The 25,409-nt window shown below is 36.5% G+C and overlaps 1 protein-coding gene across 3 annotated transcripts in view; it reads right to left on the bottom strand.

The window, feature by feature from the left end:
- Positions 1–25,409, bottom strand: part of kcnq5b (potassium voltage-gated channel, KQT-like subfamily, member 5b) — an 87,955-nt gene that overhangs the window by 3,623 nt on the left and 58,923 nt on the right. The window contains exons 2-13 of one of the 3 annotated variants that reach the window (XM_055041620.1): positions 20,657–20,747; positions 19,111–19,237; positions 15,446–15,624; positions 13,431–13,556; positions 12,978–13,088; positions 12,466–12,561; positions 10,964–11,058; positions 8,960–8,986; positions 5,842–5,898; positions 4,215–4,438; positions 2,591–2,699; positions 1,180–1,311 (exon numbers count right to left, since the gene is read on the bottom strand). In XM_055041620.1, coding sequence (XP_054897595.1) covers positions 1,180–1,311; positions 2,591–2,699; positions 4,215–4,438; positions 5,842–5,898; positions 8,960–8,986; positions 10,964–11,058; positions 12,466–12,561; positions 12,978–13,088; positions 13,431–13,556; positions 15,446–15,624; positions 19,111–19,237; positions 20,657–20,747 — 1,374 coding nt within the window. Of the gene's footprint in view, positions 1–1,179; positions 1,312–2,590; positions 2,700–4,214; positions 4,439–5,841; positions 5,899–8,959; positions 8,987–10,963; positions 11,059–11,312; positions 11,396–12,465; positions 12,562–12,977; positions 13,089–13,430; positions 13,557–15,445; positions 15,625–19,110; positions 19,238–20,656; positions 20,748–25,409 lie in introns of all 3 variants that reach the window. The other 2 variants (XM_055041621.1, XM_055041622.1) reach the window with 2 other exon arrangements.

The raw sequence follows: 25,409 nt of genomic DNA, 5'->3' as shown, positions 1-25,409 counted from the left end.
CTGTTCTGTTTCACTTTTTCTCTAACAAGTAACATGCTTTTAGTCCCATTACAATTATAGAAATTGTACCTAATAAAATGAAAGAAGTTTGAGAAACCCAAAGAAACCCAAAGGATTCTAATATTTAGACTGAAGAGATGAGGTTTTCCTCCACCAGCTGTTGTGAGATTTTTGTTTTTGAATTAACATGAGTGTGCAGTTTGTAACGTCACATCGTATAAATACATTGTATTGATGTGCTTCAATTAGGTATTGTTTAGATTGATGCAAAAAATTACACGGCAGAAGTGGAATTACATCGTTAGTGTTTGATCAGTGGATCAGAGAACAGAGAAAAGAAAAGATCTGCTTGCCCCTACCAACTCAGTCAATTCAAAGCCTCTATTAAAGTCTTATGTCATACTGGGGTAGTAAAGAAGCAAACATATTGCATGAGAAGATTTTTGCTTTAATTGAACACCTTTTACATAAAGGTTAGTCTGTCTATGTCTCAAAAGACCATTATTTACAAATTAAAAAAGGTAAATGAAAATTCTGGAATTACTTTTAATACATAATTCTTAGAACTGGAAATGCACTGATCTTGTCTTTCCGGGTCAATGTAATTCCAAGCACAAAAACTGTGAATCAGTCCATTTTGCTAAGCAATTCATTGTTAATTTTGACATAATTAAGAAATAGGGGGATTTTTTTTTTCTCCAGTATCTGATCTGGCAACGACAGATCAGACCGTAGATCTCTGGCTGACTAATTCATTAGAATCTGCTTATGATTGGCTGATAAAAGACTTTAATTTGTTTGCATGATTTGACTGAGTGTCATATGAGGTAGACCCATGTGAGATGGAAAATAATGAAGAACTATGGAGGACTTCTGACCCCCTGACGGAGTTTTTCCTCCCCTGGCTGCAAAACACAGACAAAGACGGGGAGGAAAAGGTCTTAGCTGGGGTGCTCAGGGTCTGTGGGCCAATTATCATGTCCAGCCTGTGAGGAAAGCAAACATATACACACACAGAGGTACATGTGTGCATAAAGAAAATAGATCATATCATTATCTTTATGCATGTTCACAATTTCTTTTCTCATAAATACACATAAGAACACATTCATCAGCTCAGAGGCCTAAGGAATGACACCTGGCAGCTTACAGCAATGTGCAGCCAGTTATTCTTCCTACCTGGTCTGCAGACTCTTAATGCGGCACAGCATGTCCAAGTGACCGGCAGAGTACTGTTCAATCACATCTTTGACATCATATGGACGCAGAGTCTCCTTAAACTTCTTCTTTGCTACATGAAACTTCATGATCCTGCAGAAAAAGCAGAGAAATTTTCAAATTTCAGCCAAAAGAGGGCACTCTGACCCAATCAGAAAGGAGAATCCACTGCTACACCTCAAGGCTTTGAAATAACATTTATCTTTCCCTTTAAATGAGACATGTTAAATCCAGTTCATGATTTTGTCTACAATAGTCTGAGCACCTGAATATCTCACCTAAATTTTCTAAAAGCATCGTGTGTAATTGTAGCTGTGTATTTTAGCTGTGTGCATGTTATTCTGTAAAAGGGTTTATTTACCTGTGGTGCCTCAGGGCTGAACTCAGAGTAAATATAAGTCTACAGAAAAGAAAAGCCAGCAGGCAACAGAATGCAATAAAACCAAACCTAGAAGAGATCTCCTAGGTTTGGTGCTCTCTCCTCACCCAGCAGAAAGGAGGGTATACAAATATGAATATTAAGTAGATACAAAAGATGTGAAAGGATTTACATTTTAGGAACAAGTTCCTACTTGCTAACATATCTTTCTTCTGTTGAAGTTGGTCAGAGTTGATGGAAAGATGAATAGGAAAAAAGACAGGGCGTGCCACTAAGATAACCTGTTAGAGACTTCAAAAGTCTAGGTTCACTTTCCAGCAAGACAAATCCCTAAACATACAGCCAGAACTATATCAGAGCTATATGTTTATATCAAAGCAAAAACAATTAAATAAAAAAACACTGTTTTTGTGAATCTGTCACAAGACTTGAATATAGTTGCAGATGATCTCCATCCATTCTGACTGAGTTTAAACTCTATCATAGAAGAATGGATGAAACACTAGATTTGACAAGATGATAGAGACATACACAAAAAACCTGACAATTCTGTGTGCCTTTAATTGCAGTCAAGGGGGTTCTACAAACTTCTAAAAACTATTTGTAAAAGAAAAAAAACAACAATATATCATTTTCGAGCTACCTAAAATCTCATTTAAACATTGCAATGTTATAAAATACATTTATGAAACTTTAGTAACTTGAAATACATTTGCTAGGCACTGTTGTGTCTTTACTAATCATGCACAAGTTTGCATTGTCTAAGACCGTAATAACAATACTTCCTGCATATAAACTATGCCACGGAGGCTATATAGCCCAAAAAAAGAAAACTAAAAAAAGAATAACTTCCGGTCATTTTAGTCGTTTGAGTGCAAACAATCAGGGGAGCTGCTAGAGTGCAGTGTGCTACAATCAGTCTTTGTTTGCATTCAGAAACAGGGGAAAGCATTAAATGGATGGAAAAAGAAAGCTTAATCTCCTTTGACAAACCTGACAGCTCGGATGACAGTCTTGATGGAGGGCAGCAAGTCTTCCACAGAGATCTCACAGTGGCAGCCCTTATCATCAAAGGCATCGTCCCCCGTCACAGTGGAGTCTGCTGCTTATGAAACAGGCAGAAGAGAAGAACTGTTCATTTATTTGTAAAACGAGCAAGAAACCTATGAACACAACAGCAGAGTTTAGTGAGCAGCGATGATGCACTACTTGTGCAATTGAACCTGAAGTTACCTCATCAAGCCTCTAATTCTGATTTGTATATAGGTTCTGGGTCCAGGAACAAAGTATTTTGGTGCCTCTCATAATGATGACAGGAGGATTTAAAGTGATTGGTTGGAGAGGGGAAGAGGGAAGAACTGATTTGAAGCTTCTGGAACTGCAGACAAGTTGTAAAGAAAAAGGCCTCTGTGTGCCTTTAAGATTTATCGCCAACAGCAGATTTGTTCATGGGCCTTCTGAGTTACGACATCCTGGTGAAGTAAGCAAGGGGTCATGAGCTTGACTGGAGACTCGAATATAAGGACTGTAATAGTACAAAGCATGTGTGTGAACTCAAACAACTTATAGTACAGCGCATAATTATTGGTTTTGTCTATAATTAGGTCGCATCTCAAAGAAAATATTTAATATCTTGACACTGAGAACGGCCTGAAGAGCAAGATTTTGACTAACCTGGAATTTTGTTTCTATTCAGCCAGCTGTATGGCTCAAACAGCCCAGATAGTCATTGAAACAATACCCCCATCTATCCAGCTATCCAACAAACAACAACTGGTGAAAGGGTGAGACAGAGACAGCCGCTTTTCTCTCCTCAGCTGTCTGTCTTAGTTTCGTACAGCAGTTGTGTTGGACAGGGTGGGGAAGCAGATGAAATCAACACATGGAGTGACACATTCTCTTACTACATTATCTTACTGTTGTGCTTATACTTTAAAGAAAAAAACAAACAAACAAGGCAAAGCTTTTAGATTTAAATGAATTTTAAACATTTTTAGGATTGAAAACTAAATCCATTACTGGTTTTCTGCCATCTGTGACGACAGCTAAAAAAGTCTAACACCTGGTGAACAAATAAATAACAAAAACCTATCTTGTCTCAAATACTTTTTTGTCTTGGGAAGCTATTGCCACAAATGTATGGTCCAAGATTCTTTTTTTTTTATTTAATGTCAAGTTGTTAAAGGATGTCACTTCTGCAGATAACATATTAACTATTCATAAATTCTCCCAAACAACCCACTTATAAAACAAAAACTAAAGAAATTTCAGGTGTTTTGTCTTTTTGGCTATAATTAATATTTCAGATAATGGAATAAATTTCAGTGTGATATAAAGAAAACATGAGTAAATAAATAACATTTCTCAAATGATGGTTCTATTTTATCAGAGGAGAAAAGCTATCCAGACCAACTTGAAAAATAAACTGCCCTGGAAACTTACTGAATGGACTGGCATAATACTTTTCACCTGAACATACTAAAGCTGGTGCTTTTCACTGTTTTTGTTCTTATGTTTTCTGAAGCATGAATCCTTCTGTAATTTCTGATTGGCACAGCCGAGGCCATTGCTATAAAGCTCTGATGGAAACATTCGGTGGCTGTGCGGAGTAACTGACCGTCAGTGGTGGAGCGGGACTGGCTCTTGAGCCGGAGCGAAGGTCTGAAGCGCGTGCGGTCGTTGAAGCTCCAGCTCTTTTGAACCTTGGCAGGACTGGTGCCCTCTGTGCCACCATCGGCCACTGGAGAACGCCGGTCATTTACAGAGGACGTCTGGCGGTTCTTGATGCTCTGACCGCGGGGGCTTGCCATCCTCACACGCTCTTTGAAGCTTAACTTTTGGCTGAAGTTGGAGGACAAGGAGTTGTGCAGAGATATTTTGGAGTGTGAAAGAGAAAAAGGCAATGATGTTGGAAGTGAAAGACAGAAAAACATTGGTTAATAATTCAAGCTTCAGCTCAGTAACAGAAATCTGACTCAACTTTTGGTAAAGTTTTGCTTATTTACATAGTATTTATGTCATTTAGAGCTTTTTCTGAGATCAGAGTAAATACCTGGAGGGCAGGAAGAAAAGACAAACATGCATATTGATGGAGGTCCTATATATAAAATGCTAGCTCTACTTTGGGGTGATGTATCAGATGTGCAGTGATGCTATTAAAGTATTTATTTGTTTTGAACATATTAGTTAGCAAGACATGACAGTGGACAAAGGAAAACAAAGTATCTCCAGTAGTAAAATTAGTTTTTAGAAAAGTAGAGCATACCATTATATAACATACTCCAAAATCTCTGCATAATTAAAAAACTATTATCATAACATGATGCTTTGTGTTGGTGCACTCCATAAACGATTAAAACACATTTATGGTTGTGGTTGTAATATGGGAAATATCTGGCTCTCTCTCTTTTATATGTTTCATACAATATGAAAGATATCAAACTTTCAAATATTTCGTAAATATGAAAGCTGGGCAATGAGGTGAAGTCAGGGAATGTTTGAGTGTGCTTAATGCAGAATAGCAACATGCGAAAGCATGAGCAGTGCAACAAACTCAGGCAGGATTTATTTAAACTGGCTAAGTAGACGCATTACACATAGTCATTTTGCTTTCAAGAATAAAATAAACATATTGTCAGCAAATTAATTTAAAAGATCAGTACTTTGTTCCTGCAAAATTATCCAAATAGCATCATAAAAAAAGTTATAAAAGTTATAAAAAAATACTTTTGGTTGTGTAGTAATGCACAATGGTTCCCATTAGTTCTATTCAAGCTTGGTTTCAGAGCCAAATTTTGCAGTTGGTCATGGTGACTTGTGATCTTTTTCATTGGATTTGATGACAATAAAATGTGAATAATTAAAAAAAAAAAACAGTAAGTGAGGTAGTGCGTAAGTTCAATTTAAAGAAGTGAGTGAAGAAAGAAAAATAAACAGAAAAAGCAAGAACATTTCACCCAAGAAAAAGCTCATAAATGTTGATTAATTCACAAAATTTGCAGCTGAGACTGCAATCCAGCACAATTCTTCATCACTTTTCTGAATATGATCAAGCAAAGTAGCACATCACTCAGGAAAATATCAAAGAAAGGCTAATTATTCTTTTAAGAGCGTCTCAGGTTTTCCCGCAGCACTAGCTTGCTCTGGCCCATCTGAGGCTGTGCAACCTCCAACCCATGCACCAAAAATTAGTCAGCATTCCCAAAAAGAACAACATGGAACATGGGAGCAGAGATGCCGTGTACCTATGTTTCCGAGTGGTATAACTCCTCAGTAGCTTCTGCTTATTACTATGAATTTTACTAGAAACCAAGGAGAGATAGACACATGATGATTTGTTACTTGATAGGTTTTTAAGGTGTGAAAAATGACTTTAAACCGGATTACCATTTCCACTGTCAGAAAAGTGAGATTCGAGTTATACAAATTCACAACACAGAGAGTTATATACTACAAGTGTTAATTTCAGTTCATTATGACGATAACTTATGGCTAACGCAGTATAGAAACCCAATGTTTAGTTGGAGAGTCCTGAGCACATTTTTGTAGGCCACAGCATAACAAATTAGTATTTAAAATTCTTTTTCTTTATCTTTTGTCATCAAATTTTCTATGAAACCAATTCTGATTTTCATTAACCCTAATCATCTACATAAACAGAAAACCACTTGAAATGGATTTCTCTGTCTGCAATGAATCCATATTGGATGTGTTTCCGTCTCTGAATTAAATTCCAGAAATAAATTAACTTTATGACAAAAGCCCCCACCAAGAACGTATATGAAGTAACAGCAGAGTCAGCGCCAATGTTTCGATTTCCCGAGGGCTAGCATTTAGAGGGAACAGAACAGGGGCTTAGTGGAGGAAAATTAACATCTACAGCAAAACCGTCCAAAAAAGGCTGCAATTTGGTGACTCATGCACTTCATGTCGATATCACTCCTTTGACCATGTGAATTCCAGCAGGCATGGCAACAAGTGCTTGAATCACAGCATGAGGCCAGAAATGTTTTTACAGAGTCTTGTGAATTTCTTTTTGCTTGTTTTATTGTAATTTATGGATTGCCTATGCTGCATTTTGTTCCTAAACACATAATATTCTATGGATTTATTTTATGGATACAGTAATAGAGATGCAGCCCTCTGTGTGCAGAGGTTTCTTGCTCTCTCCTGGCTTTATTCTTACCAATGCTTCAACATATTGTGCACAGGGTGCGATTCAAGCTTTTTAATCCACCTATTCAATGACTTTCGCATCATGAACAACAATCGCGACGGCATCTGTGATGCTGTGCTTCTCTACAGACAAGCATTTACTCTGTTTCATAACTGTAAACACAACGTATTACATCACACTGGCCTTGCTGCCCTAATCGCTATCCTCCCATAATGATTCTGGAAATGCATCAACACCATTAATACATAACCTTTAGATAAATGTGCTATATAAATACAGACAAAGAAAGAAGAATTGCTCATAAAAAAATTAAAGGCTACCTGAGGCAAGTAATCGCTGAGAAAAAGACAAATATGTTTGTATGTGTTTGGGTAGGTTTTTTTTGTGTGTCCCAAATCACACAAACAAAATGGTTTTGGTATTATTGTTTTTGAGACAAAGCACTAAACAAACAGAAGCAACAATGAGTCATTGAACGCCTGAGTAAAAACAGCCTTTAGTGGACTAAAATATCATTACCCTCTGCCTTTAGCTGCTCTGATTAGATCAACTTTGTTGTGTCAATACGATTAACACAGCCTGGCTGAAAGTGTTTTTTCTCTCCTTTTACTGCAATAAAATTCTCCAAACCTTCGTGTGAAAAAGGGAGTTTTTATTTAAGCAAAAACTGTTTTATATGAAAATATTGTAACATTAAAAGCAATTCTACACTGAATTAGATCAATTTTGTGACATCTTCCAATGTATGATTGCTGCACAAGGTTACACAATGCAAATCTTATCTTATCTTATCTAAATATGATGTCTTTGTATTTTTACCCTTATTCAATGTAATAATTGCATTTAAAACATGCAACATAAAAATAGCTTTTCAAAAATAATTTAATCACATGGCAAGTCCTGCTCCATCTTCAAAATATATTATTTTAGCATCATGAAGGTAATGTCCTCCTAATTGTATACATCTTTTAAAGTCACTGTTTATGAAGACAAAAGGAGAAATTTCATATTTTTATTATGATAGCTAATTATGTTTTCAAAATATCAAAACGAGCTTTTTATAGTTTCTTTTCAAGCTGCACTTGTCAAAATGAACTGTGTGATGTCCTGAATGAGTCATTTACAAACACAAAGAGTTACATCTTCTGAGTATATTTAATCACTTGTACAGAGTATTTCCTCATCTTCTGGTTGATATTAGAGTTTTATAGCACATAATTTCTCTTTAACGGGGATGGAAAACAATAAGTTGTGTACTATCAGCAGGAGTTTTGTTTCCCAGTGATAATAATTAAAAACAATGGGTCATCCTTCAATAAATAATTACAGCAATAGGTTTTTTGTTGGTATTTGTTAATCCGACAGATTGACAGTACTGCTAGAAATATGATTTTTCCATTGTCACTTCAGTGAAAGTGCTAATAAATGATGTGTTTGTGAGCCAAAGTATGACTGAACATAATGAGTACTGTTTAATAGCACAGTTGGTTCCAATTAATATAATTGATGTGATCAAGTGACACATCTTAATCATTTCTACTCATAATCATTTGAGCAGAAATTATTATGTTTATAAGACTCTGAACTCTATGCATTGACATGTTTGTAATATTTTTTATTACTGCTTATTGCTGCTTTTTGTCATAAATGCCACAAAATTTGAAGTTCACATCTCCCCATCTTAACTGTTTGATAATAAAAATTTTCGAGACGAAATAAAGTTAGGTACTAGCTAAAGAACGGTTACAACTTTGACCAAATGAGGAAAAAGTAGATACAAACAACGGCGCTGATTAAATTCGTAATATAATGACAATGATCTTCCATATCAGCGGGTGCTTAAATAGTAAATCATTAATTGCAAAACTTAACGCCTTCCTCATTCTAGAATAACATGACTGCAAGACTTTCCAGGGCTTGGTACCGAGGGTAAATTTCATCCGAGTTAAAAAATACAATCAATATAATGGCAGAAGAATCCTGCCTTGTTTGCAGCTGGATGTATAGATTGAGGTCTCTCAAATAATGGCAGCAGCAAGATATTTTTTTATTCTGATTGTCAAAGATAAATGGCAGTAATGATTAAGTGCTGGGGCAGTAGCCAACTACACAAAATCATCCTTGGTCCTGAAACCAAATTTCTAACACCAACTAGCAGCGAATCTGCAGTGAAAAAAAGTACAAACCTGGAGGTTGACTCCCCCTGATCCTTCCTGGAGTTGACAGATGAGAAAAAGAGAAAAAAAATATGAGAAAACATTTTACACATGGCCTCTCTAGCATATTTTCCTAATTATCTAATAATAATTATAGTAATAATGATGACAATAATAATAACAAAGCTTAATAGAAAGAAAAATTGTGCTTTTGAATATTTTAGCCTAATGGAAGAACCTATAGTTACAGCTTATTATGAATGGATGAAATATGAACTGAATTTAGCCACAATTTATTTTTACACAGAATAAAAATCTTTCAGAACCTTCATGTCTGGAAACGAATATTAATATTATTTACTCAACTTCAGCACTGTGACAAACTATTGACAAAGTGGTTTTCTTATTGTAAATTAATGTGGTGATAATTTTATTTTATTTGCACCTTTTGCGGCATGTTCAAAAATAAAAAAGTCTACGGTAGTCGGGCTTAGGTGGAGATCTAATTACAAACTAACATAAACACATACTTTACTTATTTTCTAATGGTTCCTAAAAATTTAGCCCAGATATACTGTTGATGTAGCACTGAACCCTAAAAAGATTGCTAAGGCTACTTTTTATGGAGCTTTATATTTGTGGAGAGCTCAGCTTTGTCAACATGACATACTGGATGTAGACAGATTATGTAATTCAACACATTTTTAGAAGCACAATGCTTTTCTATGATGCATTGAAACCAGTAGGTGTCAAGAGCTGTGGTGTAAAAACTATTGCACTCAAGATTTATTGAAAGTTTTAGCTTTACAAAGCTAAAACTTGCAAAAACACCAATGTGTTTCTTAGAATCATCAAGATACAAAGGTTTTTGCCGAAGCACTGTTCCAGCAACTGGAGCTTTTGCAAGTGCTCATAATTTACAGAAGGCAATACACTAATTATTGGCATGCTTCACAGACAGAAAAAAAAATAGCAAAACACACACTAATTACTACAGCATGCAAATGGAAAAAGGAAACAAAAATATTCCTCCAGAAGGAGAAAGTTGTGTTTTTTTTAATGGTCAACGCTTTTTTTTTTTTTTTACGCATGTCTTTAAAAATGCCAGTTTTATACTGTTTGGATGGTTGCTCAGTATTTCCAGGCTCCAACAATAGTTTTACTGGAAAAATCAGTGAAACATTTGAGTGTACAGACACATCTGAATAATAAATGGGCCTTTCTTTTTTTTTTAGATATTAATGTCATAAAATATGTTCTTGTTTTTTGCTTTAGTGTTTTTCAAACATCTTTTTATTGACACCATTACACGAGACAGACCAGAATTGATAAAAAAAATAGAGATGTCCAATAAATCTTCAACAGACAGATTTTTGTTCCCCATCTTTAGAGCGATGGGTCAGCTATTTCAAAATGGGGTTCTGTAGAAAGACTACGAGCATTAAATATCTTAACCACAGCAAACAACTCCCTGAACAATGGAGGAACAGAGATTAATTTTCACCCCGGGATTCCAGATGCTGAGCCAGACAGAATCAATCAATTTCTGACATCCTAAAACATCTCCAGGATCAAACTTGTCATAGCAGTTTATGTGACTACTACTTTCAAAACCTTTACAGCTCCTTCAGTTTGTATCAGAATTCACTTTCCATTCTTGTTTCCTTGTTAATAACAATCTCCTGTTTTTGTTAACTATATTTTGGTCTTTTAAGCAACACACACAGGAAGACTGTACCTTGAGCCATGTTTTTTTTAAGAGAGCTGAAGAACCTCAAATTCAAAGATCGATTGGTTCAGTAGTAGTGAAAAGGGATTGTTGCTTGAAATATTAGCATTCAAATTGACTTTTGGATGCAAGTTTAAATTTATGATACAGCAATAAAAGATAGATGGAGGATCAATAATTATGGATAAGGGAAGTATATAAGATAGTTCAACAGTAACAAAAGTAATTCTTCTTCAATCAGAAATCCAAGAGAGAGTGTGATAAAAACACCAAATACAGACATCAGCTGTCATAGTTGTACCTACTTTGTAGGGCTGCAGGTATGCAATGCTTTCAAGTGAGGCTTCCAGGTAGCAACGGAAACCGAGTTCTCATCAGCTGCATAACTACGCCAAACACACTGCATGCAGAATACAAATAGAAAACACCCCCCACCCACAATCGAGGTAAATACAAAGCAAAAAACAAACAAGTAAATCAGAATCAAAGAGGGTACCATAAAGAAGAGTGCAAAATAGATCAGGGCAATGATAAAACTAATGAAGACAGATGATTAGTGAAAAAGCCAAAAAACACAAAAATATAATCATGAAAAAAAATACACAGATGTGTCACACATCTGGCCCCGGATGCAGGTCAGGCATGAATACATGCCTGTTGATTGGCAGAAGGCTCTCATAGTGCCGCCACGTGGCATCCAGATAGGGCCTGTCAGTGGAGTAATAACGCCACGCAGCCTGGTATAACAGTGAGATACACAAGATGAAGAGACAACATTTGAGGAAAAGAGGAGAGCAACGAAGAACAGAAAGCATGAGTAGAAATGTGAAGAGAACAGAAGAAGAAGAAAAGGGAAGAAGACTGGTGCATTTTTGGAAGAATCTGTGTAAAAACAGATTTTAGAGGCTACCCCTGGGTGAGAGAGAATGAGATTTACTGTCCAAAAAGATCTAGAATGGAAAAAGAGAAGCAGGAGGATAAGAAAATAAACATGTTTAAAATCATCTTCATTAATTTTCAGGTATTAACTTACAATGCCTTGCAAAATGATTATTATAATAATAATATATATATTTTTTTATTGTCTAGTCCTTACAACCACAAACTGAAATGTAGTGTATTGGGATTTATTGTGATGGAGCTCAATAATGGTGGAAGGAAAATGACATTTAGTTTTAACCTTTTTCACCAATGAAAATCTTAAAAAAGACTGACGCAAATCTGTATTTATCCTTTAAATCAGTACTTTGTATAACTATCCTACAGGGATAGAATAGACCTGCATGCCACAATTAGTAGTTCTTTTCTTATATACAAATTATTTTTAAAAACAGTTTTCTTTCCATTTCACAAATATGCACTACTTTGCCTTGGGCTTTTAAGAAATGTCAGACTGGAGTCTTTGAGGATTCTGCATGAATCACACATGAATCAAAGTTACTTTCTCAGCCTGGTGTTAAGTTCTTGAGACGTCATATAGTAAACTACTTATTTGATTCAGGTATGCTGAAGCAAAGACACATCTGAAAGTTTTAGGGCACTGGCCCTTAAAGACTGGATTTTTACACTTGTGGCCTAACAAATAAAATTCCAATAAAAATGCTGATGTATAATGGTTGTAACATGACAGAATGTAGTCTGAATACTTTCACACAATAATGTAAACTTTTGCCCCTCTTTACTCAAACCAGTTCCAGTCCTGGTTCAGTTCTTGTGCTGCACATGGTGATGAAAAGGCTTTGTTACCACTGATGAAATTTTAAAGAACAGACAAAGGAAAAGGGTCCCTAAAAAATTCAAACTTTACCTGGATGAGGTAGGCTGCAGGGTTCCTCCTCTTCTCAAAGTGTTTTTGTCTGTGCTGCTCCTGAACCTTCAGGGCAAATCCAGAGCCCAGAATACCCTGATGAGACATGCATCAGTTGGTTCTCTCTCATATACACATAGCTTTCAGTATTTTCCTTAAAATAAATCAAAATATAGACACATTCAGTTCATTTGTGGTAAAAGTAAGATATCTCAGTTAGTTTTGCCATTTTACTGTATTGATGACTTAACCTTAAGTGTACAAAACCACACATTGCAGTCATCAATAAACAAAGAAGCTTAAATGTTTCAAATCTGGTACACAAAGAACCACAGAAGCATCTAAAATATATAAAATGATAGGACCTAAAGTACACAAATTATATTTTTAACATTACTGAAGGTTACTCAAAACTCAACACAGTCCTTTCACAGTCTTGCTGTTTTCATTGGCACCAAATTGAAGAAATAAATACTGTATTAAAAAACAACACAGAGAGGGAAAATACTTACAGCAGGCAAGGCAAAGAAGGAAATACCCAGGAGTGCGAACCCTGCGGACAGCATCCGTCCTGTCCATGTCTTTGGTGTCTTGTCTCCATAGCCGATAGTTGTTAGGGTGATCTGTGGTAAGAAATCGTTATCAGCTTGTAAGAACATTCATGTGGCGTGTCACTTTATAAAAGCAAAATATCCTACATAACTTGAAAGTGTTCAAATTAAAACGCTTTAAAAATGACCTTTCTTGCCACTAAGTTTTCTCACAGACACATTGAAGAAGAAAAAAGAGACATTTTAAGCATTCAAAGTGGTAAAACCACAGAGAAACTACATTAATAGGTGAACTTCATTGCTCCAAGACATTGAACTGATATATTGGGCTGATGCCAAGAAACTTTCAGAATGATGGCATTTTTTACTACTTTTTTGAACACTGGCATTTATAGCTAATTCCTCAAAGCTTACCGTGCCCCACCACAATGCATCAGCATAGGTGGCAAACTCTTTGTTGAACTTGTTCTCCACGAGGTAGACGAGGAACGAAGAGAAGATCAAAACCAGGAAGCCGATGTACCAGGCAGTTACCAGCTCCTGGAGGAAGAAAATCAGAGGAAGCAATCAGATTTAACTGAGGCTAAATAACAGAAAAAAATGTATATCTTTCATGAAACAAATCATCCGTTCCCTCACTTTTAAAATTATTTTCCAAAAAACTGGACACCAGAGGTATCATTTTTTATTCAGTCCTAGTCATGTCTGAACTGTTCAAGCGGGGAGTAAGTGAGTCTTTCTGCAGGCATTTTCAAAGTTGCTCCATTTTATCCTTTATAAACATAGACCTGTTTGTCAGTTAATGTGCTGGCTTTCAAAAATGTTGACAGTGTTAAGATAAGAGCCTACTGCAAGAAATAAATGTCATGACTTTTTTTGCAATGCTTGCTACACTAACAACGCTAATTGCTAATTAAAAACTTAGAAGTTTACAATCCCAAGTCAGTTATTTTGTCTTCGCAAAACCCACTTTTAAGGTGCCTGCTCTCATTAACAGAGTCAGGTTGCCTAAGCTCTTGATATATTTCTAATGACTCCTCACTGCAGGAAGGCTAGAAAAAAATCAGTGTTGATAATTCCAGTTATTTAAAAAAAAACTGCAATCAGCTAAAAAAAAATCAGTATTGGAAAGGCAAAGATTATCAAAAATCTGCCTTAACGTTTGATTTATGGATAAGGATTTTATTTAACATCTGCAGATGTTGTAAATGGCCTGGCACTATGACATATTTACTAGTACCAACCAACACTTTGCTAATCTCACGTCATTTAAAACTGCTACTTCATTTGGAGCTGAAAGCTAAAAGAGTAAATGTACATGTGGCAACATCTCATTGAGATAACAACAGGACATAAAAGCCATGTAATCCTTTTATGAGTTGTGTTTTCTCCTCAAAGATCCACTCGAAACAAATTTTGTGGTCGAAAGCTTGCCCACAGTCAGATGCAGGAGCAGAATCAAAGAATTTTTTTAGGACACGTCGTCATCTTGTACTGAACCTCGACCTGTTTGTGTAGTGTGAAACATTTTACCAGGAGGAGTCTTATCTGAATGTGCAGCTTTGAAAGAAGCAAAGAAAAGAAGAAATGACCTGCTGTGGTTTCTACACAAATATGTCAGGCAGAAGTAAGAGAGAAAAGGTTTGTGTGGGCTGTTGGAGGTGAAGGCAGATGGATTATAGTGAGTCAAAGAAAGAGAGCAGGAAGTGGAGGGGAAACTGTGCTAGAAATGTTTTGGCCAGAACTCTGGGTTTAAATTTAACAAGATTTTCAACACATAGTTACATAATTAAAAGCACAACTTAAACTGTTTCCTTAAGCTTTCAGAGTATTGTTTTAAATAACTGTTTTGTTTATTTTCAGATTTAGATGTACAGTACATGTGTGAAAGATCTCGGCGATATGTTCCTGTGATGTCACATGACATTAATCTATTATTAAAAGGCAGCCTACAATTATACTTTTTTCGAGTAAAGGATGTCAAACTTTCTTTAAAAAGTGCATATGAACATAGAAGTATATATGTAATATGCTAATCTTCTCTCACAACACAGAAAAAACTTCAATGATGTATTACCCACCCCAAACCCCCCCGTATTACTATATATATATATATATATATATATATATATATATATATATATATATATATATTATATATATATATATATATATATATATATATATATATATATATAGTGTAGTGACTCTTCTTGGTTTTAGAATGCGAGAAGCAGCATTCTGTATCAGCTGCAGCTGTCGTAGTGTTTTTGTTCAAAAATTCTAAATCAAAGCTTGACACAGAAGATAAACTTTTGCTCTTTTTTTATTTTTGTTTGTGTGTATAACACTTATCAGAAACCTGACCAATCAATGCTTTACCAGCACTCCATTCAGTGTGATTTCCGGTGTGTTTTGTCTCTGCTGACCTTACTATGAGCGTACACCACAGATCCCAGCAGCTTCCAGGTCCCGCCTCTTCGGTCCATCCGTACCATCCGAAGAATCTGCAGGAAACGCAAGCTCCGCAGGACTGAGGTGGCAAACATGTTGGTTTGACTGCCTGCCGACGACACCACTGCTACCGATGCAATCAACACTATGATGTCTGGAGAAGCCAGGCGGAAGAAAAGGTAAAACACAGAAAAAGAGAAGAAAATTATAAAGAAATAAAATAAAAACACTTTTTTTGTATTAATTTTGTTTAATTTGTCATTGGTCTGAATGGTGCAATATTTCATATTAAAAAAGATTATACTCTACTGCTGGCATCCACAACAATACAATAACTTTGACTCATTTGATGCTGTAAGTCAGAATGTCATCAGATAGTTCTGCTGCTGGAACAAACAGGAAGTAAAATTTCTCATGCGCTGGCATTATTGTAAAATGTTCTGCAAACTGTGACAATCAGATGCACAAACGAGGTCTCAGGCAGGCAGACAGACGTACATAGACATGACTCAGAGGAAGTTCACACAGAAACCACACGTAATAAATACATAACACTGAACCCACAGAGAACCACTGCAGCAATCAGCTCCTGTGACTTTTCCTCTTTTCGTCCCTCCACTGCACATTGTCCCATCTCAGAGACATGCCGAGTAAAACTCTTACACACAGCTTTTACTTTTTATATTCTCTTGATGCGAGTTCAGAAGCAGCCTTAAAAATTTGCATGGGGGGGATCACCGAGCTGCACAGAGTTCACTGCACTTTAAGGTTTACATAGAGCACATAATGTGCTGCTTTAGACCTGAATTACTCCATGTTGAAAAATAAAAGTATTTCTATTCTACTATTTTCATTTTTCGTGTTTTGTCACTAAATAGGTGCATTAGTTTGCTCAGTTTTTTTATCAGCACTTTATTTTAATGTGTGTCTGCTTTAAACTGTAGACGATGCTCAATGTTTCAGTGCAGTAGCACTTATTTAACACTCAATTCTAATGAGGTTTATTTGTATTATGCAAAACAGCAGATGCAACAATTTAAATAAGGGCCATTTAAATAGCTAAACACAGCTAACACTACAAGAGGATTTTCAAAAATGTATTTAAATAAGGTCACATTTGATGACTTCTGCAGTCTGTAGATTATTCAACCACCCTTATTGCATTATGACAAGCTTCAGGGAGTATTCCTGAGGAATCTCATCCCACTCTTCCCGGACAGAGATCTCCGGTTCATTAATATTGTTGCGTTTGTGTGCTGCACCCTGCCTTTTCAAATCCTACTAAAAGTTTTTGCGTGGTAAGTGACATAAATATGATGGGCAACCAAGTAGGAAATCTTCTGAAACCAAGCCTTGGTAGATATTGAGGCATGCTGTGATCAGTGCTCTATTTAAATATCCAATTATCTCTAAGCTTAAATTTTTTTTAAGACATCATAATTTCTTCCAGGATTCCCTGATGCTAAATGGTGTAGACACTGTTTCTTAAACTTTAAACTTGTGAACAATTCCTCCAGCTATATCTATAGCTTTGTGGCATATTTTTTGCATTTAGTATTTTTTTTTCCAACTTTCTTTATTGAATTTTAATCATCAGTACAAAGAAAACACAGTTGTTATTGATAGAGAGAGAGAGAAGTTCAAGCTGATTTCTCCCAAAACCCTATCCACCCCAACCCCCCCGTCTCGGTCTGAACACAAGACAAACAGCCAGCAGAGATCCAGTCCCTGTAATAACGTCTAGCAACACGACATAAACTCACAATCCAAAGGAAGCAGAGAAAGAAATAAAGAATGAAAAAAATAATAATACTGATAATAATATATATAATAAATATATATATATATTTATATGTACACACTAGTAAATTAAACAAATATACAAATAAATTACAGATACATAAAGAATAGAAAAAATAACGAATAAATCTTGGTTAAAAAGAAAAGAACTGGATATAGATGTGAGGGCCCACCGATAATTTAATTTTCTTCTGAATCAGGTTGCAAAGTCATGGTACCCACTACCGTTAGGAAAGGTCTCCAAGTCTCCATAAATTTACTGGTGGAACCCTTAAGTGAAAATCTGAGTTTTTCCAGCTTCAGGTTATGAAGAACTTCTCTAACCCAGTGGTCATGAGACAGGGGAACGCTTAGTTTCCACTGAAGTTGAATAAGTATTCTAGCCAAAACAGTAGTGAAAGCTCGGAACCGTTTCAAAGAACGCGAAAGGTCCAGGTCTGGAGGGATGCCAAATATAGCCGATAGTGGATTGGGGAGAATTGTCTGATTATATGCTTGACTTAGTATTTTAAAAATGTTACCCCAATACTCGATTAGCTTTGGGCACGCCCAAAACATGTGGGTATGGTTAGCTGGTGATTGTCCACACCTATTGCAAGCTTCGCTGACTGAAAGGTAAATCTTTGCTAATTTTGCGTTTGTGTAATGCATTTTATAAAATATTTTGCACTATATTAGAACAGCGCAAAATATGCCGGGCACAAATTGAGGACTTATAAACTAAATTCTTTGCAGCCTCCCATTGTTCCTCTTCCACCCCAACATTTAGTATTCTTTTAGCTGTATGTATAAGAAAATTATATCTTCTCTATGCATTTTGGATGATTATCTTGACTTATTTCATTAAACATCTCATATTTCTAATAAGGAATGAAACATTACTGCCAATAGTTCTTCTCAAGCACACTAATGAAGCTTTACTGGTTACAAATGAGCTGTGCCTAACATTGAAGCTAATTTGCAAATGTGTCATCTGCCATTCAGTGGAATGAATAATTTTTTTTATGTCCATAAAATTTTATGTCCAATAGGGATAAACTCCTTATACTATTTGATGTATTTATGGGCGTAGACAAAATATTGCATCTGTTAGATCAATTAGATGAAACTGGAATGTTATTTAATTAAACTGAGTTTTGTGTAAACTCAGTTTGGGGACTTTAATTGAACAATTCCACTTTGAATAGATCAGCAGGGCTTTACCTTATCACATCTTGTCTATGATACCTGGATTCTATATTTACTTAATAAAAATACATGTTTCTTGATGACTCTCCATCAGTGAAGAATTTGAGAAGAAAAGAAAGATTTTTACTTGAGCTTTTTTCCCAAAAATAAATTCCATAAACGTCATCACTATTGTCTTTGAGCTTCATATTTTTCAGATTTTAAATAGATGTTTACAAGGCCTTGAAAATCACCTCTATTTTTTTCCAAAATGCTTTTTTGTTGTTGCTTTTTCTTTCCAAGAATGTTTTTATTAATTTATTTATGCCAGGTTTTCTAGAGGACGTTAGTTCGGGTCAAAGTCTTTTAAATTTAAAATGGCTTTCTGCAGCAGTGATATTTTTGTTAAAAATAAAACCTCCTAAAATCTTGCTTTTATTTTTGAACATGGAACCATTTTACATGAAAACATAATTATCAACTACATTAAAAAAAAAAAAAAAAACGATACAGCCCTCTTCCCAGAAAGCCACAGATGACAACTTCCTTTTTTTAAAAAGTCATCCTATCATGAACATTTTTGCTCTCTATCAAAATTCACTTAACTTTAACTCTTTTTCTTGATTTCTGTTCTTGATATCTATGGTCATGGCGATGGAGAGGTTAATCTCACCTATGACACAGAAGGGCTTCCTGGCGAAGCGCAGACGGCCCTGCCATCCTCTGTAGCGGCAGCAGCATCCTGCCGACCAGATGCGTATGATATACTCCAAACCAAACACAACGATCATCACAAACTCCTGTTGGAAAAGTCACACAAGCAAATGGAAAGTTTTGAGAGAAAACATAGGCAGGAGGTGTTTTAGTTCAGCGGACATAAGTGTAGTCTTCTATGCTTGCGGGCAGATAATTTGGCAGTTGTCAAATATGTTAGCTCCTTGCAAACAAAAGCATTTAGATATTATTGGTTTACATGTCTGATAATTTCTTCTTGATGCCATGGATGCTGAATTCAAAAGAACTTACTGGAGGAATGTTTACAAGCAAAGAAGGCCTGCCAGAAAATGGCACCAATGAAGTGGCGCCAGGGTGACATTAGCAACCTTAATCTAATCCTTTGGTTAGTTTTTTAAAAAAAGAGGTTGTGATATTTAGTCTTCCAAGAACATATTTGCATTTCAAGCTTTGCTTGTTATTTTGTGGATTCATCACACATTCTGCCTCATTATTGCCTTATTGTTTGTCACCAGGTGCAGAGAGCTTTTTGTTTGATAATGACTAAGGTAGGTCCTCTGTTAATGCACACACATTACTTCTGCTTCCATTAGATGTAACACTGATGCAATTAGTGGGGTGCACTTTGTGAAATGGTAGCGACAGCTGCAGGGGCAATTGTCTGCAGGAATTGCTGCAGTGTACAAAAGAGTGACCTTTCCTTTCTGCTAGAGGCTTTTCAAAGAAGATAAAAAAAAAACAGAAATGTAAAATCATTTTAGGAGACTTTTAAAAGCATTTTTGCTCCTGTGCCCATCGGTGGCTCAGTCTGTTCTTCTTAAATCTCTTTCTCAGAACACCGAATGAGCTCCATTTGGTGTTATGGATACTTAAAGAATCTATAATTGAGGGTTTGAAAGTTTGAGGCCAAAATAAATTAGGGACAGGTGAATAAATGTGGCATTGAGTTTCACCTTGATGACTTTGTCTAGACAGATGCTTGGAGAGATACTGTTAGCATTTATTTAGCCACACTATAATCTGCTGACAGCCAAAAGATTCTGACACAGAAAATCAAAATAGGGTTAATACAAAAAAATTGCATAGTTAATTAATAAGGCTCTTAATTTGTTTCTCTCTTATTCATCATGGAACTAAGTCATGGTCAATAGTTTCTACAATGAGAAAAACAGAATAGTTAATATGCCTCAAAATTTTCAGAAAAAAATGAACTAATAAGAACTTTATTTTGACTTTTAAACTGAGCTTTGAATGTTTGGCATCCATTTCTGAGTCAAGTGTAAATAGTGGCACATGAGTGGACTGGAATAACTCTTGTGACATCCTTATTCCGGTCCACAGACTCTGCTAAATGGTTAGGCTCTTGCATATTAGAGAAATGAGAAGAGCCCTCAGCATTGGCCATTATCCCACTCCAGACAGTTTAATGTTTAAACTCCTGTGTGAGAGCGACTGGGATTTTTTCTGGTTCAAGGTTTTCTTACCAGAATTAGTAGGCAATTGGAGGAGATGTCCTGATGAGCCGGGATGGTTGAGAAAACGGAAAGGACCAGGCAGGTGAAAACCAAGATGAACCTGAACAAAACACAAATGATAAGAGGTAAACAAAGTGACATCAGTGAGATTAGAAACCTCTGAACTCCTATTGGGTGCGACACTGAAATGTGATTAATCGCCGCATGTCCCTCGGAGACAAATTTCTGAAGTCGTTGTTGTGTTGAGAAAAAGCAGAACCCCAAGAGCCTCCCAGTGAAATCACAGAACTTATTTCCTGTCTGCAGTGAACCATGAGCCAGACGACTTTCCAATTTCCCCGAGATATCAACCTAATCATGCTTGTTTGTGCAACATGACTGGGGAGAAACCAACGGTGAAACTGTAGCTACTGTAAAGCAGGTTGCTTCTGACTATTTCCATACTCAGAATGTTTCTCCCTTTTCTTTTAAGAGATAGATTAACAAACATCACATTTTGTTCTGTTTTTCTTAAATCTTTAAATTTTTATATGAACTCCCTGAGTTCCAAAACTGATCTTTGGATCAACAATGAGCATAACTTTTTCTTATATTTAGTTAAAAAGGCAGTGCTGATTCCTAATTTGATTTTTACCACTTGTGTTTGTTTATTATGAACCTCTTGCTACAGGCTTTTTCCTTCATAAGCCAAAAAAATTATATCAGGGTGGCAAATATTTCTTAATAATATAAAAACTTATTACACTTTTTGACAGCAGCCCCACTAAAATGTGCCAACACCAAACTGCGATTAAAATTAAGTCAGTGTTTTGCTAAATTATCCTAAAATTGTGCATCGATATTAGAGGGAATCACATATCTTTGCTGGAGCAGACTGTCCATTAACCTCTGGAACTGTTCCTTGGTTTTTAAAACACCATCAGCCTGTCATTCAGCACATCTGTACATAGACAGACACCAGAAAGTTGTTTGCCACAATGTCTGACAAACACAGAGTATGTCCAGTTCAGTGGTTCTAGGTTGAGGTGGAGAATGTACGGCAAGGGTCTGTGTCCGAAGCCAAATGATACAGTCTCAAGCTGTGGCTATCAAACCTTGTCCTCACTTACAAAGACTTCAAATATAGGTCTATATTTTCCACAGTTATGTGGATCCCCTGTTGCTATTCTATAACGGGTTTGCAGATCTCTGGGGGCTTTAAATTGAAATAAAAGCATGCAGCTCCAAAAGTTGGAAGTTTGCTCTGTTGACATTTCCAAAGATTTGAATAATGCGAATGTGACTAGTGGGAAACATTGGGTGACAGGCATTGTGGGGCTGTCAGCTGAAAGCAAGCTCCTTGTCACTGGCACACCTACGCCTCTCGCACTTACAAGGTTGTCAGACCGAAAATTACAGAGTGACAATCAACTCCCTCCATCCACAGCCAAACTCGTGCCTCCACTTTCAGTGCACATTTACAGTAGAAGTGGGGAAAGAACCATTGAAAAGCTCTTTGACAACATCGTTAGGTACTCACTGAAGTTTGCTAATTAATCCCACGAATGAGCATGCTCAGACGACCCTGGTCTGGTTCGTTGCGATGATTGGAGACGGCATGATTAGTGTGGAGTGTCTCACTCTGTCTCTTAATAGAGTGACCATTCTCTAGTTTCCAACAAGCAATAGCTAGATTTATAGCAGCTCACAAACCCCCAGTAACACAAGCAGGTTCTCGCAAACACAACGTGAACATCTGTCCCTACACCCACTCACCTACACCTCTCCAATCACATCAAATATTCACTCACAACAGGACAAAAGCATGAACAGCAAGTGCTACTCCTATCTGCATATTTTAATAGAATTCTCTGCAAAGTGAGTTGGAAAAACTTTTGAGCTTCTCCACACAATGCTATAGCTTTTTATGATCGATTAACTTGAACCGTTTCAAATTTGATGGGCAGACACGGGGCAAACATCTGTGTTGCTGTAGAGGATAGACAACTGGTCTCATCATCACTATTTCATCTTTGTTTAAATTCAAATGATAAAAAAATGTCTCTTTTTATCTTGTTTTGTTGCTAATATATTGAAGGTTATTCACCTTTCAGTTGCTGCCCTAATCATTCACATGCTTCTTTGAAAGAATACCATTTTAAAAATGTGGATTGTGTGGGTGCTTGTTGCTGCAATATGTTTTTTTATCCAGCCCAAGCCTTTGTACACAAGTAAAACATAATTAATTAAGATATTAATGTTCTGGCCCTAATGTGTGTGAATCAGTCAGAGCAAATAGCTAATTTCACTCAGCCTTTCATGGTGGCGACTGTTCGTTCTCACATGCCCACAGCTACCAAAAACACGACAAGAGAAAATATGATTTTGGACAATGATGTAAGTATACAGAGCTCATGGTTCGCTGCCTCGTCAGGAGCCATGCTGAACAAGCAGCTGGTGTATAAACAAAAAGCAGAGTGTCATTTTTGCATGTGCATGCTTGTATTTTTGCTTTGTTCAGCTGCATAATCCCACTCTGACTGAGATGATACAATTTGAAGAAATGTGCAACAAGGGGGTAAAAATAGCATCAAAAAAGACCAGGAAGTTTAAATCTGCATCATTATTAATGGTCAACAGCATACAGGGAAGGATTTATCCTAATTAAAATAACAGTAACAAAATCCATGTAACCTGCTTCATTTTCAGGTTAATTAGGTCAAAACACACTAATAGACCAATGACACTAGAATGACTGATTCCTTTTCATTACATGGTCCCAGTAGGAGCTGCTCGGAAAAATGACATGCAGGTATATCAATCTGAAGCTGTCCATGGTCCTGAAACCAAACATGACCGTAGCTCATGTTTAGATAAGAAAGAAATTAAAAAAATTTCAAACCAACTGCTACAACATTTATTTTATTCCCAAAAAAATGTGAAAGAAATGCATAATAAAATAGTAATATTAATAAAACTATGCTTGGCATGGCATTCTTCTTCTTTTATGACTTCGCATCACATGCTACAATTGCAAGGTCATCCATGACTACTGTCAATTGTTGTTGTAAAGTGTATCATTTCCATATAAAGCTTCATGAATGCTTGCTAACTATGATCAAAACAGGCCCGTGGAGTTAAACATAACCAGGACCTTAAACTTTACAGCAAAAAAAAAAAAAAAAACATTACAAGGAATCTAAGCAAATCTCAGATGTTCTCTCAAGATGATTGTAATGGACAGAGCAGGAAGCAACAGCCATACATTAAGTAAGTCATCATCTCATACAGAAAGTGTTCTAGATTGTGGAACAGTGTTGGTCAATTCAACTGCAACAGGCTTCAACAGAACATTCAGACTATCACTGAGGGGAAGGAAGACCTGTCAGTGATGTCTCCTGAATTGTTGAATAGCTGTTTCATCACTAATGTCTGCTCTTCAGACGCAGTCTCATGCTGTACCTGCAATGCTGACACAGAGCCTCAACTGTATATCCCAGAGGAAGCTTTTGCAACACTGAAGATGACAGAAGACATTTCCATAATGCACCTGAGTGGGCTCTGAGAAAAAGCGGAGAATGCAAAGTGTGTTCAGTCAAGCAGCGGGAATGAGTGGGTTGGATCAAGGGCTCACATTGTATCTCTCATTCCCCATAAGACTGATATTACACTTTTCAGATGGTGGGGAGCATTGAAGGAGAGTGAGACGAACCGCATGTGTTTGGAGGATTAAACGCGTTAGGATGAACTTGCAGAGTCAGTTCAAAGATAGATTGATCTTTTTATGATGTCTGAGTCTTGATATAGTGAGGTGTTTAAGAGGAGCCTTGTGGGTCTGTTTGTTTGTTGTGTGAAGCTTTTGTTGTGCAATGTGCTCAGGAAAAAAATGACAACGCATACGGGCTTTAAAAATAATGACTGCTGAGACACATCTGAACAGAAAACTCAGCATTAGAGTTTTCCTCCTATTTCTGTGCCTACAACAGAAATAACAGTCACAATAAATATTTTGTACATCTAGAGATATTCTGCTTTGTAATGCAGGTCTGGCATACTGCTTAGGGATTTTTCTTCTACCCATACTAAGGGGGCTGCCATATTCAGACCAGACTTGGTGTGTGCATGCACCTGGTGAACCTATGATGACCTATTCAGGTTGTACTCTGGCTTTTGCCATAAACTCCAGGTCCTCCATGTACAAGGCACAACAGTACAAAGTCCAGAGAATGAATGCTACAAACCATAGATTAATTCTGGACAAATTAATCTATGTTCTTTTTTTTTTTGATTACCTTCACAATAGGTCAGCTAATTGCAACAACCTCAAAAGTCATTCTGTACAACCCTGGTGTTCAATCTGTTCCTCATTCACCTTTTCATCAGTCTCTGCAAATCTGCCCTTCATTCATAATGCGTAATTGTGTGCATTTTTGTTGAAGATTGCTAGTTTTGTTTCTATAAGTTGAAGTGTACAGAGATTTTAAAATCTCTTTTAGTGAGATTCCAAAGAAAGTCTTTGAGTGACAGCTCCATCTATAAGGAAAGCTCCTGCACTGAAGTGTCTACACAACACACTTAACTACCATGTTTTTCAGGATGGACTACAAGAAAGACCTGCCTGAAAATTAGATTTCAAATGGTTAAAACTAAACCTGTAGCAGAGGTAATTATTTAATGACAGGTATTGAAGGCTCCAACTGAACTCATGTGAGAAGGTGAAAGTTTTACACATCTAATTGCCATGCTGGTAAGGACTTGCACCTGTAATGTTAGAAATACACTG

This window comes from Poeciliopsis prolifica, unplaced genomic scaffold (assembly GCF_027474105.1).
Source record: "Poeciliopsis prolifica strain line A6 unplaced genomic scaffold, Auburn_PproV2 SCAFFOLD016, whole genome shotgun sequence".
Taxonomy (NCBI): Eukaryota; Metazoa; Chordata; class Actinopteri; order Cyprinodontiformes; family Poeciliidae; genus Poeciliopsis; species Poeciliopsis prolifica.
The sequence above is the reverse complement of the archived record's forward strand: the minus strand, read 5'-3'. Positions and strand labels throughout refer to the sequence as shown.